The sequence below is a fragment of the Lupinus angustifolius genome, chromosome LG20, assembly GCF_001865875.1.
Source record: "Lupinus angustifolius cultivar Tanjil chromosome LG20, LupAngTanjil_v1.0, whole genome shotgun sequence".
Taxonomy (NCBI): domain Eukaryota; kingdom Viridiplantae; phylum Streptophyta; class Magnoliopsida; order Fabales; family Fabaceae; genus Lupinus; species Lupinus angustifolius.
In genome coordinates this window covers 3,712,216-3,725,833 of record NC_032028.1, presented here as the reverse complement: position 1 = coordinate 3,725,833, position 13,618 = coordinate 3,712,216, and the positions used below count along the sequence as shown (strand labels likewise).

The 13,618-nt window shown below is 35.9% G+C and overlaps 2 protein-coding genes across 2 annotated transcripts; one reads left to right on the top strand and one right to left on the bottom strand.

Annotated features, from left to right (window-relative positions):
• LOC109335940 (blue-light photoreceptor PHR2) lies at positions 5,476-9,069 on the top strand. The gene is made up of 5 exons (XM_019572219.1): positions 5,476-6,551; positions 7,945-8,171; positions 8,259-8,360; positions 8,797-8,888; positions 8,928-9,069. The coding sequence occupies exons 1-4, from the start codon at positions 5,586-5,588 to the stop codon at positions 8,876-8,878; spliced, it is 1,377 nt and encodes a 458-aa protein (XP_019427764.1). The 5' UTR covers positions 5,476-5,585; the 3' UTR covers positions 8,879-8,888; positions 8,928-9,069.
• Positions 10,449-12,591, bottom strand: LOC109335939 (pentatricopeptide repeat-containing protein At3g62890). Its single transcript, XM_019572218.1, has one exon. The coding sequence runs from the start codon at positions 12,516-12,518 to the stop codon at positions 10,815-10,817; it is 1,704 nt and encodes a 567-aa protein (XP_019427763.1). The 5' UTR covers positions 12,519-12,591; the 3' UTR covers positions 10,449-10,814.

The window sequence follows — 13,618 nt, the reverse complement described above, 5'->3', positions numbered from 1 at the left end:
AAATTCATAATGGCATCTATGTGATGATGTTCCACATTCAGGTGTCTTCCTCCTTCGAGGTGGTTGGACTCTTAGTTGTTGTTGTTATGATTGATGTTGTTTTCCATCTCTAACTAGTCGTGGTTGCTCCTCATCTTCGTCGTCATCATCGTCATCATCTTCATCGTCTTCAGTTAGGTTGTGAAGGCATTGTCGGTTGATAATATTGTTGAGAGTTGAATGCCGACAATGGAGTATTTGAAGTAGTATCAAACTCCATTCGGTTCATAATATTGTTAGGTTGTGAAGCCATTTTCGAATGATAATTCAGAAGGGAATAAGGATTTTGATTTGGTGTGAGAATGAAGGGGATATTGTTCCCATTTATAGAGTTTGGAAATCATGGAAGTCGTGTATAGGGTCTACAACTTCCTATGTGGTCGTGGAAGTTGTGTCCTAGTTGTGCATAGTTTTCTAGCCTGGCCTTAGCCTGGGCCAATGTTGTGGTTGACATCCACGACTTTCATTAAAGTCGTGGACTCAATCCATGATTTGCATTTAAAACCCTACACAAATCTCGTGGGTCAGGTCCACGAGATTCATTAAAACCCTAATTCTGCACCAATGTCGTGGATACCGTCCACAAGTTTCTTTAAATTATGGTGAATCTCGTGGGTACAGTCCACGAGTTTCATTGAAGTTTTTTGGTAAACTGAAATTTTTAAAATGTAATTAAGATGTGTATTTATTTTGGTTTTAATGAGTGTAATTATTTTGGTAACTAGACATTTTAAATGTAATTAATGGGTGTAATTATTTAAGTTTTAGTGGGTGTAATTATTTAGGTTTTAATGAGTGTAATTATTTAGAATTTGAATATATTACACAAGTTAACATTACACAAATTAGAATTTCAATATATTACACAAATTGTAACATTACATAAGTTAGTTTTACCTTGAACATTGACCGACTTCGGTACTTCTAAATGGACATTTCTTCTTATTGTGTCTTTCACTCCTACACCACCCGCATTTTCTAATTTGTTGGGATTGAGAATCATCCATTTCATTATGTATGTGTGTAGTTTTTGGTCTTCCAGTACGACTCCTACGCATAAGGGGATTAGGAAGTAAGGTTAGACCTAAGTAAGGAGGCTAATATTCTTCATTTTCAATGGGTTGAAACTCATGTCCATAAATCTTCTGCAAGTTCTCTAACCTATAAATCAGTGAGATAAACTGGCCATAATCTAAGTTCAATGATGCACAAGTAGCAACAACATGACAATTTAAGTGATTGAAATTCCCTACAATCATACCAATTTTCATTAGTCTCACTGTGTATACTCTTGAGTGTCGACTACCACCGGTACCACCAACTTCAACCTTCGAGACTCTTGATTCCCATGAAAAACTTCCTACTATTTGACATGTAGTTTTTCTGTTATTTTCATTAATCACCTTAGTCAATTCTTCGCAATAGACATGACTTGCCCTTATCATGTTAGTTGTTTCATTTCTATGGTGTACAAACCATGAGTTCAGTTTATGATATGTTGCTCTAACAAGTGCAGTATTTGGCAAGGTTCTTGCTCCTTTCAGAATGACATTAACACATTTTGCCAAGTTCATCGTCATATGGTCGTAATGTCTCTCATCATCATATGATTGTGTCCATTTTTCTTTTGGGATCTTATCTAACCAAGCTATTGCCCTCGAATTCTTTTGATGCAATAGAGCAAGCATTCGCTCGAATCGAGATTGCATCAATTCATATCCTACAACAAGTTTATTAACATTAACATAAATCACATAAACAAAGAATTTAACATAAATCACATAAATTTCAATACATACTCATTTCAATGACTTTTTTTTCCATATCATTATCTCGGAATTCTTTATTGAAATTGCTAGCAACATGACGAATACAATATACAGATTAAGCATCACACCATTGTGGGAGCTCAGTACGAAGTGCACCCAACAAACCTGTACCCATATCTCATATTATACAAATATTCGGTTGTGGGGTAAGATATGTCCAAAGATTGTAGAAAAATTGTTCTCATGCTTCTTTGGTCTCTCCTTCCATAATGACAAATGTCACTGGAAAGGTCTATTGTCATCTTGCGAACTACCTATTAGCAATGTTCCATTATATTTTCCAGTCAAAAATGTGCCCTCTACTTGAAGGATTAGTTTGCAAAAAGCAAATCCTTCAATGCATGGCCCAAAATACCCTATCAAGAATTAAAGTATTATGTTCTTCATGGTTAGATGCTGAATATCTTACAACTGTACGTGGCGCATAATATTGGACAACTTTCAACCAACGAGGTAACTCCTTGTACGATCTCTCCCAATCACCATAAATTTGGGACATTGCTATTTGTTTAGCAGTTCAAGCCTTCCTATATGTCACCGTATAATCAAAACGAGTGACTACCTCTTTAACTAATGCTTTAATTGGTATACCAGGATTTTCAGATACTAGTTGAACAATGTAGTTTGTGATAAAAGATGGGTTCAAATTTGTGTGATCTTGAGAAATATTAGTGGAAATACAAGCGTGTCTTCCACTAATTTTTCTAATCTCCCAAATATCATGCTTCACACTTTTCGATGTCTGAATTCTCCATTCACACCTAACACCATAATATTTACATTTTGCAACATATATATCTGGCCTAGACTCATCCATATGGTAATCAAGAGAATTCCTAATATGAAATTGTTTTACAGCATTTATTGTTGCTTCTTTTGATTCAAATTGCATACCAACAAAGATATCATTATCCGCATCAGTACTTATGTGAGTACTTCTATATGGAAAATCTTGTCCAGACTGATAATCAATGCTAACGAAAAAAGACGAAGGAGTATCATATGTTATGCTAATCGGTTCACTAGTGGTAATCTGAACATCATCATCATCACATAGCTCAATGTTCTCCTTATCACTAACAATATCTCTAATAATTTCCATCTACATATAAACATACAGTAAAATATAAACATACGATATTTACATTAAACATACAGTAACATTAAATAAAATTAATACAAGTAAATGAACTGAAAATTTTAAAGAATTTTTAGTTACCTTCAACAATCACGCTTCTTCAATTACGAATTTCCCTAAATATTTCTCATACATTTTCTTCATTCGATGTGATTTGAGTCGGGACAGGGATGTATATATGTTGTTTGGATATCATGGATCCAAGACACGACTTGGATCTCGTGTCTTTGGTCCACGAGAATTGCATGAAACTCGTGTACCGGGTCCACGACATTGCCATGAAACTCGTGTCCCTAGTGCACGACTTAAAAAAAGGCTGACACCGTGTAAGAAAATTGTGGGTGTGGTCCACGAGATTGGTGGGAAATCGCGTTTCCCATCCACGACTTTGTTGAAATTGTGGACCCCATCTATGAGATCAATAAAAAAATACATCATTTCCATAATTAATTTAAAAGCTACCCCAAACGTGGAATAATGTAGTCAACTACACTACCCACATAAATTTTCCCCTATATTTGTATCAGGTGTCAGAGATCAATGTTATCCTTTCTTCTCATCGAATATATACTGTGTAGTTTGGCCATAGCTAAGAATGTGTTCGGATTCTGTCCATTAATGGAGAGACAAGTACACCCAAAACAAGATAAATCATGTAATATGATTTGACATTTTTATCCTTAAAATATATTAATGTGACATTTATACCCCTATGTATAAGTACAAAAATGATTACTTGACTCTTCATTAATAGAGAGAATCCTAACTAGCAACTTACACAATTTATGTTTTGCTCCCATCAATTTTTGTGGGATAAATATGATTAGAAAATCAACAAAGGCATTAGTCTACTTGTGTCCATTGGATCCTAGAAGATTTAAAGATTAGATTCTTGTAAGTACATGGCAAAAAGGTACTTTCTTACTTATACATAAAAGATACCTTCAATTGTAGCCAAAATATTATAAGATAATTTTTAGATTTTCTAAAAATGTAGGTGTGTGTTATTTTATTTAAACTACAATTAGCACCAATATATACTATTATTTATCACTACATTTTGGACAATGATCCTCTATTCTAAAAAAAATTATCTTTATATCCGTACTCAAATAAAATTCATAAAATAATATTAAATTATGTTTGTGTAAGATATATAAAAATGTTGAAAGAATATATGTGGTGTAATCTTTCTTGTCATTGATGCTAATCACATATGACAATGATTATATTACTATATTAGTTTATTCATTATTTAATTAATTCTTTCCTTTAAAATTATTTCTTAGAAACATTTAAGAATTTACTCTTATAAGAAATTAGAGACTCAAATTACTATAGAAAAATTGGCGATTGAGTGCTTCTATGTAAAATGTGCATAGATTCTGACATGATTTTTTTACATGACCCTTTCCATTAGTTTTGGGTGTTTTTTTTGAGGATATCCTATTTTCTTCATTTTGTGTTTAGTATAGCTAATTGAATAAGCAATTAGTTTTCACTACAATAATATAAAAACCGTACCAATAGTTCGAGCAAAAAACTGGTAAATTGGACCTTTAACCGATACGGTACAAATGTGGAACCGACCAAGTATCAAAACTGGTAAACCGACTGGTATTTGACTAAACCGGCCGGTTTATACATATATTTTTTTTAAAGAAAACTTAAAAAACTCATTACAAGGTGACTCATCTTTCCAACCCCTCCTCAACATTCCAAGGCACATTTCCAATGCATACTTAGATTACACATTTTGGTCCTAACATTTGTTTATAATCTCAGTGACATTTGTGTAATCTTATAGTATTGTCTGAAGATAGGATTTGGTGCAAAATATAATCTCGATATGAGACAACTTTGACTCTTTGGTGTTAAATGTTAAACCTCTAAATTTATTTATTTTGCAGAGTGAATTGCAAATTTGTATCATTTATTTATATTTTGTGGTTGTTAAGTGATACTTTTGGATTGATATATGTTTTGTAATTTAGACTTTGAATTTGTTAAAGACTTAAAGTTGTTTGTTTATGTGAATTTTGAGTAGATTATGAATATTGATTATAAATTTGAGTATCTACTTATTTGATTTTTTTTTGTTATAGGTTTATATATATATAAGCAGGTATATCCGATTTAACCGACATGCGGTTTAATTACTGAACCATTGGTTGAACCACTCTACCAATACCCTCAACACTGGTTTTCGGTGATTATCATCAAACCTATTTTTTAATATAAAAATTGAGTAAATGAGTATTGTCTTATTAGAAAATGGAAAATAGGAATGAAATTGGAAGTGAGAAAGAGAATTGCATTATAGAGAAAGCTAATAAGAAAGACTTTTTGGTAAATGGCTAATCAGAAAGTTATAAAGGTTACTAGAAAATATTAGGTGCATACATTGGGGTGGCTCTGGCCTCTTGCTGAATTACATAGCAGTGACAAAAATATTCAGATACCATTCTGATTTCTTTACAAATCCCCTCAACCTTACACCTAACCCACCCTACCCACATCTACTAACCTAAAACACCTTATCTTCTTCAACATCATTCACTCTTCTACCCCAAAAAAACATGGATTCCAACAACAACAACAACCAAACACCAGAACCTGAACCAGACAACTCAGAAGAACAACAACAACAACAACTGACTCAGTCACCCTTTGCTTCACTCTCTCTTTCTCTCTCTACCATTCTCCCTTCTCACTTCTTCCTCCAACAAAAAACTCAAACTTTCTTCGCACCCAACAAAGTTAAGGTCCCAACCCAAGCCTCTTCCCTCACCCATCTCTCTCTTTCTTCCACCACCACCCTTTCTCCTTCCAAAACCTCTTTCAAATCCACTATCTCTTCTAACCCACTCCACAACCCTCTCTCTATAAACCCACTCCTCCCCAACGACCCTTCCAACGCCGCCGCATTCCGCCGCTCCTCCATCGTCTGGTTCCGCAACGACCTCCGCGTCCGTGACAACGAATCCCTCACCACCGCTAACAACGACTCTGTCTCCGTTCTCCCTGTATACTGCTTTGACCCCTCCGATTATGGAAAATCGTCTTCCGGTTTCGATAAAACCGGTCCCTACCGTGCCAAATTCTTGATCCAATCGGTTACTGACCTTAGAAAGAATCTTCAATCTCGAGGCTCCGATCTCGTGGTTCGGGTTGGGAAGCCTGAAACCGTTTTAGTTGAATTGGCAAAGGCAATTGGGGCTGATGCCATTTACGCTCATCGCGAGGTTTCACACGATGAGGTGAAGATGGAGGAGAGAATCGAGACTGTGATGAAGGAGGAGAATGTGGAAGTGAAGTACTCTTGGGGAAGTACTTTGTACCATGTTGATGATTTACCATTTAAGTTGGAGGATATGCCAACAAATTATGGAGGATTTAGGGATAAGGTTCAGAAAATGGAGATAAGGAAGAGTATTGAGGCATTGGATCAGTTAAAGGGTTTACCTTCAAGAGGGGATGTTGAAGCTGGGGATATTCCATCTTTAAGTGACCTTGGACTTAATCCATCTGCTACATTATCACAGGTTTTCATAAATTGTGTGGTCTCAAATCTAGTTATTTTTTTTTAATGTAAACTAGTTTGTTGCTAACCATGTTGTATTTTTTGTTTTTACTTTTTGCCTAAAATTTAGTTAACATTCATAGTGTGTACTAGGAGTATTAGTCTGGTTGGGAGATATTACACTACTTTGAGGTTTGTTCATGTCTAAATGAACCTGTTCATGAAATATATGTTTTAGGTGTTAAAGTCTCATGTCGGCTGGATATATGAGTAAAGAACTATTTGTAATTACTTGGCGTCGACAATGTATTCGTTGTGTTGTGAGCTAGTTTATAAGGTGGAGTTAGGTCTAGTTGTTTTAATAACACAGGGTGACAACTACATCACTACTGAAATTACCTCTTGCTTGATTATTGCTATCTGAGTTTAAGGATAATACTTGTCTAAGGTGAGTAAGTGTAGAAGGATAGTTAGTGGGTTGAGATTTTAGTGCATTTCAGGTTAGATCAAGGTGGATATCATTTATCTTTACTTGCTCACTCTATCAATTCTTTCTGAGTTGGAATCTTTAAAAGAGGCCTATGGAACTCAATGGGTACTTGCCCCTATTTTTACTCGTACTGGGAATCACAATAAGTGTACTAGCAATTGTGCGGTTTACACACAAGCTAGTTCTAGAGGAATTTTTCCTGAGTTTTAAAACTGATCTATTTTTTGAAGGTTTACTAGAAATTCGCACACACAGACTTGTTTGCTAAAGTTTGTCTGCTTTGACATTCATGTGTAGAAAGTGCATAGACTATTGATGATAAATTCTTTGCAATCTAGTTGGAAACCCTTCTCAATTACTATAACTGAGATTTAAAACTGCAATTACAGTAAAAGGGGTGGTCCAATGCACGACGCTCCTACCTAGGGGGCTTGAGGAAGGTAGATATACGCAGTCTTGCCTTCACAAGCGAAAAGGTTGTTTCCAGGGTTTAAATCATGACATCCAGGTCACAAGGCAAGCAACCTTACCGTTGCGCCAGGGCTCGCCCTCTTAAGCTTGGAGTTGCATAAGATAGAAAATACAGTTACTAGCTCTTTGAGGGGATACCTTCCTCCCATATTCCACTCTACTTTAATGAAATCATGCTTAGTTCTCTCCTCACATTTATCTTCACTCCCCTCTAACAGAATGCCGCCCTCACTTCCTGTCCCATGCTGTGACATGTCTAGACAGTTACAAGAAAATCCTCATAGTGCCTCCTCCTACCTCTCTTGCTCATGTAACTTGCCCATTATTTCTCTTCAGACCTCACATTGGTTCTAGTAATAGATTAGAAGGGTATCCGCCACATTATTTGTGATGAAAGAAAACTCGGTCCTATCTTTCCCAGGCGGTGACTATATTCGTTGTTATCCTCGTGCAGGATGGGAAGCAATCTACTAATAATTCTTTGGTGGGTGGGGAGACTGAAGCACTACAGAGGCTCAAAATTTTTGCAGCAGAGTGTGAAGCACAACCACAAAAAGGTTTTAAGGATGGAGCACAAAATAGTATATATGGTGCCAACTTCTCCTGCAAAATTTCTCCATGGTTGGCAATGGGATGTCTCTCACCTCGCACAATGTTTGATGAGCTAAAGAAAACTGCCAGGTTTGCACCCAGTTCTCTTTCCATTTAATGATACTATCATTTGTCATAAATATGGCACATATTCGCTGATGAATTCTGTTTTGATAGAACCATTTCTTCTTCATCAAACCCAAACAATGGAGGCAGCGGCTCATCCAAAAATGGAACAGATTGGTTAATGTTTGAGTTGCTATGGAGGGATTTCTTTAGGTAAAATTTTCAGCGTGCAGCTCTTTTGACAGTGTTTGAAACATCAGTGTTACAATTTTTTATTTAAATGAAAGATATATGGGAATTACTACAATGTGCCACAGTAGGGGGTTTTTTTACTAACAAAAGGTTACAAATTTGTGATGAAAATGATATATTTCTATAACTTTCTAATTTCTTTCATGAAGAGTTGAACCATTTTCTTTTCCTCTTGCTGAAATGTGTAACTTCTCTGTTTAAAAGACAATAATTTTGATGAAAGCTTCTATTTGACTGATAATGACCTTGGTTTGAGATTGCATCATAATGATTTCTCTTCCTTATGTTGTTTTCATGGAAAGTAAAAACACATTGTAAATAAGATATTGTATTTTGTTCTCTTTATTGTGTTTGCTGAGAATGGATTTTGATTTTTTCTTTTGGTTGATTTGTCCAGGTTTATTACCAAAAAATACAGTTCCGTGAAAAAACTGGTAGAAGCTGCTCCAGCCACTGCTTGTACTGGTGCACTTGCTTAAGCCAGAAATTGTACTAGACATGAGAAAGTTTGAATTGCTTCCCTGCAAATGTGGAGGTAGCTGGAGTATACAAGATTTGATTCCTCTTCTGAACTTATGTTGTAATTGGCAAATACATTATTTCAATCGGCATGTTTTGAGTATCATGTGTCAAAAATCCTGAATTTATAATAAAGGGATGAGTTATTATGGTATCTTAAAAAATTTCTTCACAACGTCAAGGAGATTCTACTGCTACACTTTTTTACTGTAGATTATAAATCGAATAATAAAAAAGTTTATTCACCCCTAAACTGTAAAATATGAACTGTTAGAATCTCAAGATTAGTTTCTCTCCAATAAGGATCACTTTCAAACCTCCTCTTATCTTCTGCATCAGTATGAAACCTAATGGCTTGAGATTTCAACTATTAGCATCTGAGACAACTATATTTGTGTATGTTGAATATAGTTGTGAATACGGTATCATTGTTGAAAAGTAATCTCCACAGAGCATAATGAAAATAAAGGATGTCAGTAAAAGCATCCATAATAATCATGAATAACGCTACAATTTTAAAATTGGACACCACACAATTTTTGACATTTTTTTGCACTTCTATGTAACTCAAAACACTTAGTACAGCTCAACTAATATTTAACTTCATCATAATAATTTCATAAATGAACCCCACACAATTTCGAAGAACAACTCAAGTCTTAATAACCAAGAAGGATTGGGGTGTTGCAACAGTGAAGAAGCATGCATACGGTTCATAATATAAGAACCCAAGTTTAAAAACCCTTTTGTGGGTGCTCTAAGTGTCTATTGTACAAACTAACCTGACTAAAAGTGTTACCCAAATTGAAAATGAATCCGGAAACTTTGAGTAGAGGCAGTACATCAAAAATATCCACAGCAACATGTACACATAGGTAACCCATGCCCAGAGCATTAGCTCTCCTAGCTCTGCACCAAGAATTAGACACCTCAAAACTAAAACTATGATAAACTCAGCACAGTGCAGAAGAAAACAAGCAACGAAAAACTTAGTCCTGCTGCATTTTTGGATACCTAGAGGTTCTCTATATGCAATGAATTTGTACATATTATCAATAAGCCATGGAACTCTAATGCCAACATATATATTCACTGAATTACTGCCAAAAGAATATGTACCAAAGTTAATTTGAGTTGATGCAACTCTGTTAAACTCCATCATAAAAACAACCATAATTAGTTTGGAAAGGCATCAAAATAACCTAAAGCTTCATCCATGCTTCATAAATAGTAGATACATAACTCAGATGGAAATGTAATGAAAACCCCAGGAAAAAAACAAAATTTCTGGTACACAGCTTCAAACTCATAATAAAATTTCGGCTCTCCCGCCAATCTTTGTGCGGATCCATCCTAAAGGAGTACTACACCACTACAATCAAATTGTAGCAAGCACCACTTGTAACCATATGAAAAAGGTATTAGTAATATATATGTGTGTCAACATGTTAAACTAGCTAGAGTAATGAATAGGTTAGAATCTCTTGCAATAGAGAGAATGGAGAACAATAGAATGGAAAAGACAAAATGTGGAAAGAGATCTTCTTGACAAATCACTTCAAAATAATCGGTTTATTACATTGTCTCTGTAACTTTCCTATTCCATCCTAACATTCTTGAAGTTTGAGGTAAGACATCTTTGTCATTCAACTTCAAACTTATTTTATATAATTCTCCTCAAGGCAGACACTACAATTGAAGACATCCCCCATTGCTATTCTCTTCAATCATTCTCAAGAGACAGTTAACATGACAGCGTTCAGGCAACAGTTAACCTTAAATTGTCAGCTCAAGGCCAGAATTTGCTACTTCTACAGCCACCCTCACTTTTACCACCACTGTAGAGATTTAAACTCGAATGTCAACAAGATCCATACTGGATTTTTTTCATTCTATTTACCAGTAATCTTTGCAGGAACACACCCCATTTTTAAAATGGTGAAATCTATTGCAATCTCTAACAATGATCTCCCTATTAAATTCCTGTGATATCATCTTGATTGCAACATGACAATCCCTACATATCCTCAGGTTCTTTACAATCTGTATTGTAGTGCCTGGACTAGTCTTAAGGAAGCAATAAGCTACTGCCAGTTTTTCGCTATGAAGAGATAATGCAAACTCCTTCCCTTCCTCGTCCAAATCAAGCAATACCTCACTTGTATCACCTACATAACCATTCCTTTTCAACCTCTTCATAATCTCATCAAGCATCCTATATATATCTTTGTTTTCAGGATGAGAATCATCTCCCACAAAAAACTCATGAAGCACACCATCTATCTCAACCAAACTGCACCCTGGAACTTTCTTGACGCCCCTTGATTCCATAAGATCTCTCAATTGCCTAACTTCCCTCCACCGGCCAAGCTTCGCATAAACGTTAGAAAGAAGCACATAGGCACTGCTATTTGAGGGGTCCAACTCAAGAAGTTTCTTTATTGATATCTCACAAGTTTCAATGTCCCCATGCACCCTAGCACCACTAAGCAGAGCTCCCCATATGAGAACATCAGGTTCCATTGGCATAGATTTCACAATGTTCCAAGCATCTTCAATTCGACCTGCTCGACTATACAAGTCCACCATGCAACCATAATGTTGGATCATAGGACTAATACTATAATCTTTCATCATCCTCTTGAAATATTCATTTCCTTCCCTCACCAAACCACCATGCACACAGGCACAAAGAACACCAACAAATGTCACAGCATTGGGTCTCACCCCATCATTTATCATCTCGCCAAAAAGCTCAAGACATTCCTCCGAACATCCATGCATGGCCAGCGCACCGATCATGGCGCTCCAAGCCACTACATCCTTTTCACGACCCATATTATCAAACACCCATCTTGCCCTCTCAATGCTTCCACATTTGGAATACATTTCAATCAACGAAGTCCCTAAAATAACATCAATTCTCATCCCGGACTTGTCAATATAAGCATGAACCCATTTCCCATGCTGAAGTGCACCCAACTGCGCACAAGCCGAGAGCACACCCGACAAAGTGAACTCATTCGGCCTAACTTCACAACCTTTCCCCATCTGCAGATGACGAAACAAAGCAAGCGCAGCTTTATGCTCACCACACCTTACATAACCATGAATCATACAACTCCACGATATAACATTCCTTTGAGGCATACGATCAAACAGCTCCCTAGCAACATGGAGCATACCCACTTTCACATTTGCATGAATTATGGAGTTCCAAGAAGGTAAATCTGGTTGAGTAATTTCATCAAACACTAGGCGTGCAAAGGCGACACTACCACACGACGAGTACATGTTAATAAGCGAGGTTTGAAGGAATGAGTCATTGTTGAGACCAAGGAGAAAGGTTTGAGCGTGGATTAGTTTTCCGGGGGAGAGTTGAGTTGGGGATTTGAAGGATTGGAGAAGAAAAGGGAAAGTGTGAAGATCAGGGAGAACGGCGTGGAAGCGCATGCGAAGGTAAAGGGAGAGTGATGAGGATGGTGAATGTTGTTGAATGGAAGCACGAATGAGATTGTTCCATACGAAGGATTCAACGTTGTGATGGTAAATATGAAGACTTGGGTGCGTAGATGATATCACTTTCATGCAACCTCGCATTGCATAGTTTGAACCCAATAATCCAACTATGCCCCAACTATAATATTACTTGTTTAGTCCTTAAAGTTAGATTGGTTTCTTCGCCTCCTTGATGCTTAAGTAAATGGTGTTAACTTGTGATGTAACAATAGGCATAAGCAACAAGTAATTATTTGTCATGTGTTGTTATGATAGGAGACAGGATTTAGGATATCGTCTAGGACATCCTTGTAATTTCCCCATAAGTATTCCGAATAGATCAATGGTTTCCTTGCAGGTAGAATAACAAGTGTAGTTGTTTTATTGAGACACGAAACTGGTCACAGGTAATTAGGATGGCTAGTTGATTATGCTACAACAATTTGAAGTAGCTTTGTTGAACAAGAGTCTGAGACTCGTAATTTCCTTAACATTTAAATTTACAATTTAGTAGTCTCCGACTCTCCTGTATGGAATAATTAGTTCTATGTGCAACTGATATGTGTTGTGTGAAATCTTAGTTTTGATTATATCCATAGATATAAATGTCATTCTTTATTGGTGCTCAAAAGCAATATAAGTTTCATAGTTGGTAGGAATTAATTAACTTTATATACAGATTGAGGCACCAAGATAAGTATATAACAGTGTTAGCACTATCGTTTAACAACAAAATATAAATAGAGAAGAACATATTTAGTACTATAAAGAAAATATTTATGTTGTAGAATGAATTGTTGCTGTCTAGAAAGCTTTTTACCACCTTTCCATGATCATGATTCATGGTGCACTTTTTTGTTCAATCTTGGGGCATATTAATAAGCTTCTGTGATATTAAAATATCTGCACGTGCTAGTAAATTAGTTTGCTTTGGTCATGATTCAATATTCAAAAAGTAAGACTTTATTGTAGACTGAAAAAAAATCAAACAAAAAAATGTAAGTCTTCGTTGTACCAAAACTTGTTTTCTTAACCAGCCCTTTAGTGCTTCTTTGAGTTACTTTACTTGCTCTTTATCTTTGAACTTATTTTTCAAAGGTCAAGGAACTAATATGTAACCTATGGTACTATTATAAACATGGGAAAATTAAACCGTGATGCATGCTTAATCCTATCATTTATGTATTGATGGTACTTTGATG

Excerpts from the sequence above, each read along its gene's own strand:
- LOC109335940 (XM_019572219.1), top strand. The coding sequence starts at position 5,586 with ATGGATTCCAACAACAACAACAACCAAACACCAGAACCTGAACCAGAC. Across the intron at positions 6,552-7,944 it reads CATCTGCTACATTATCACAG|GATGGGAAGCAATCTACTAA; the intron begins GTTTTCATAAAT and ends ATCCTCGTGCAG. Across the intron at positions 8,361-8,796 it reads CTATGGAGGGATTTCTTTAG|GTTTATTACCAAAAAATACA; the intron begins GTAAAATTTTCA and ends TGATTTGTCCAG.
- LOC109335939 (XM_019572218.1), bottom strand. The coding sequence starts at position 12,518 with ATGCGAGGTTGCATGAAAGTGATATCATCTACGCACCCAAGTCTTCAT.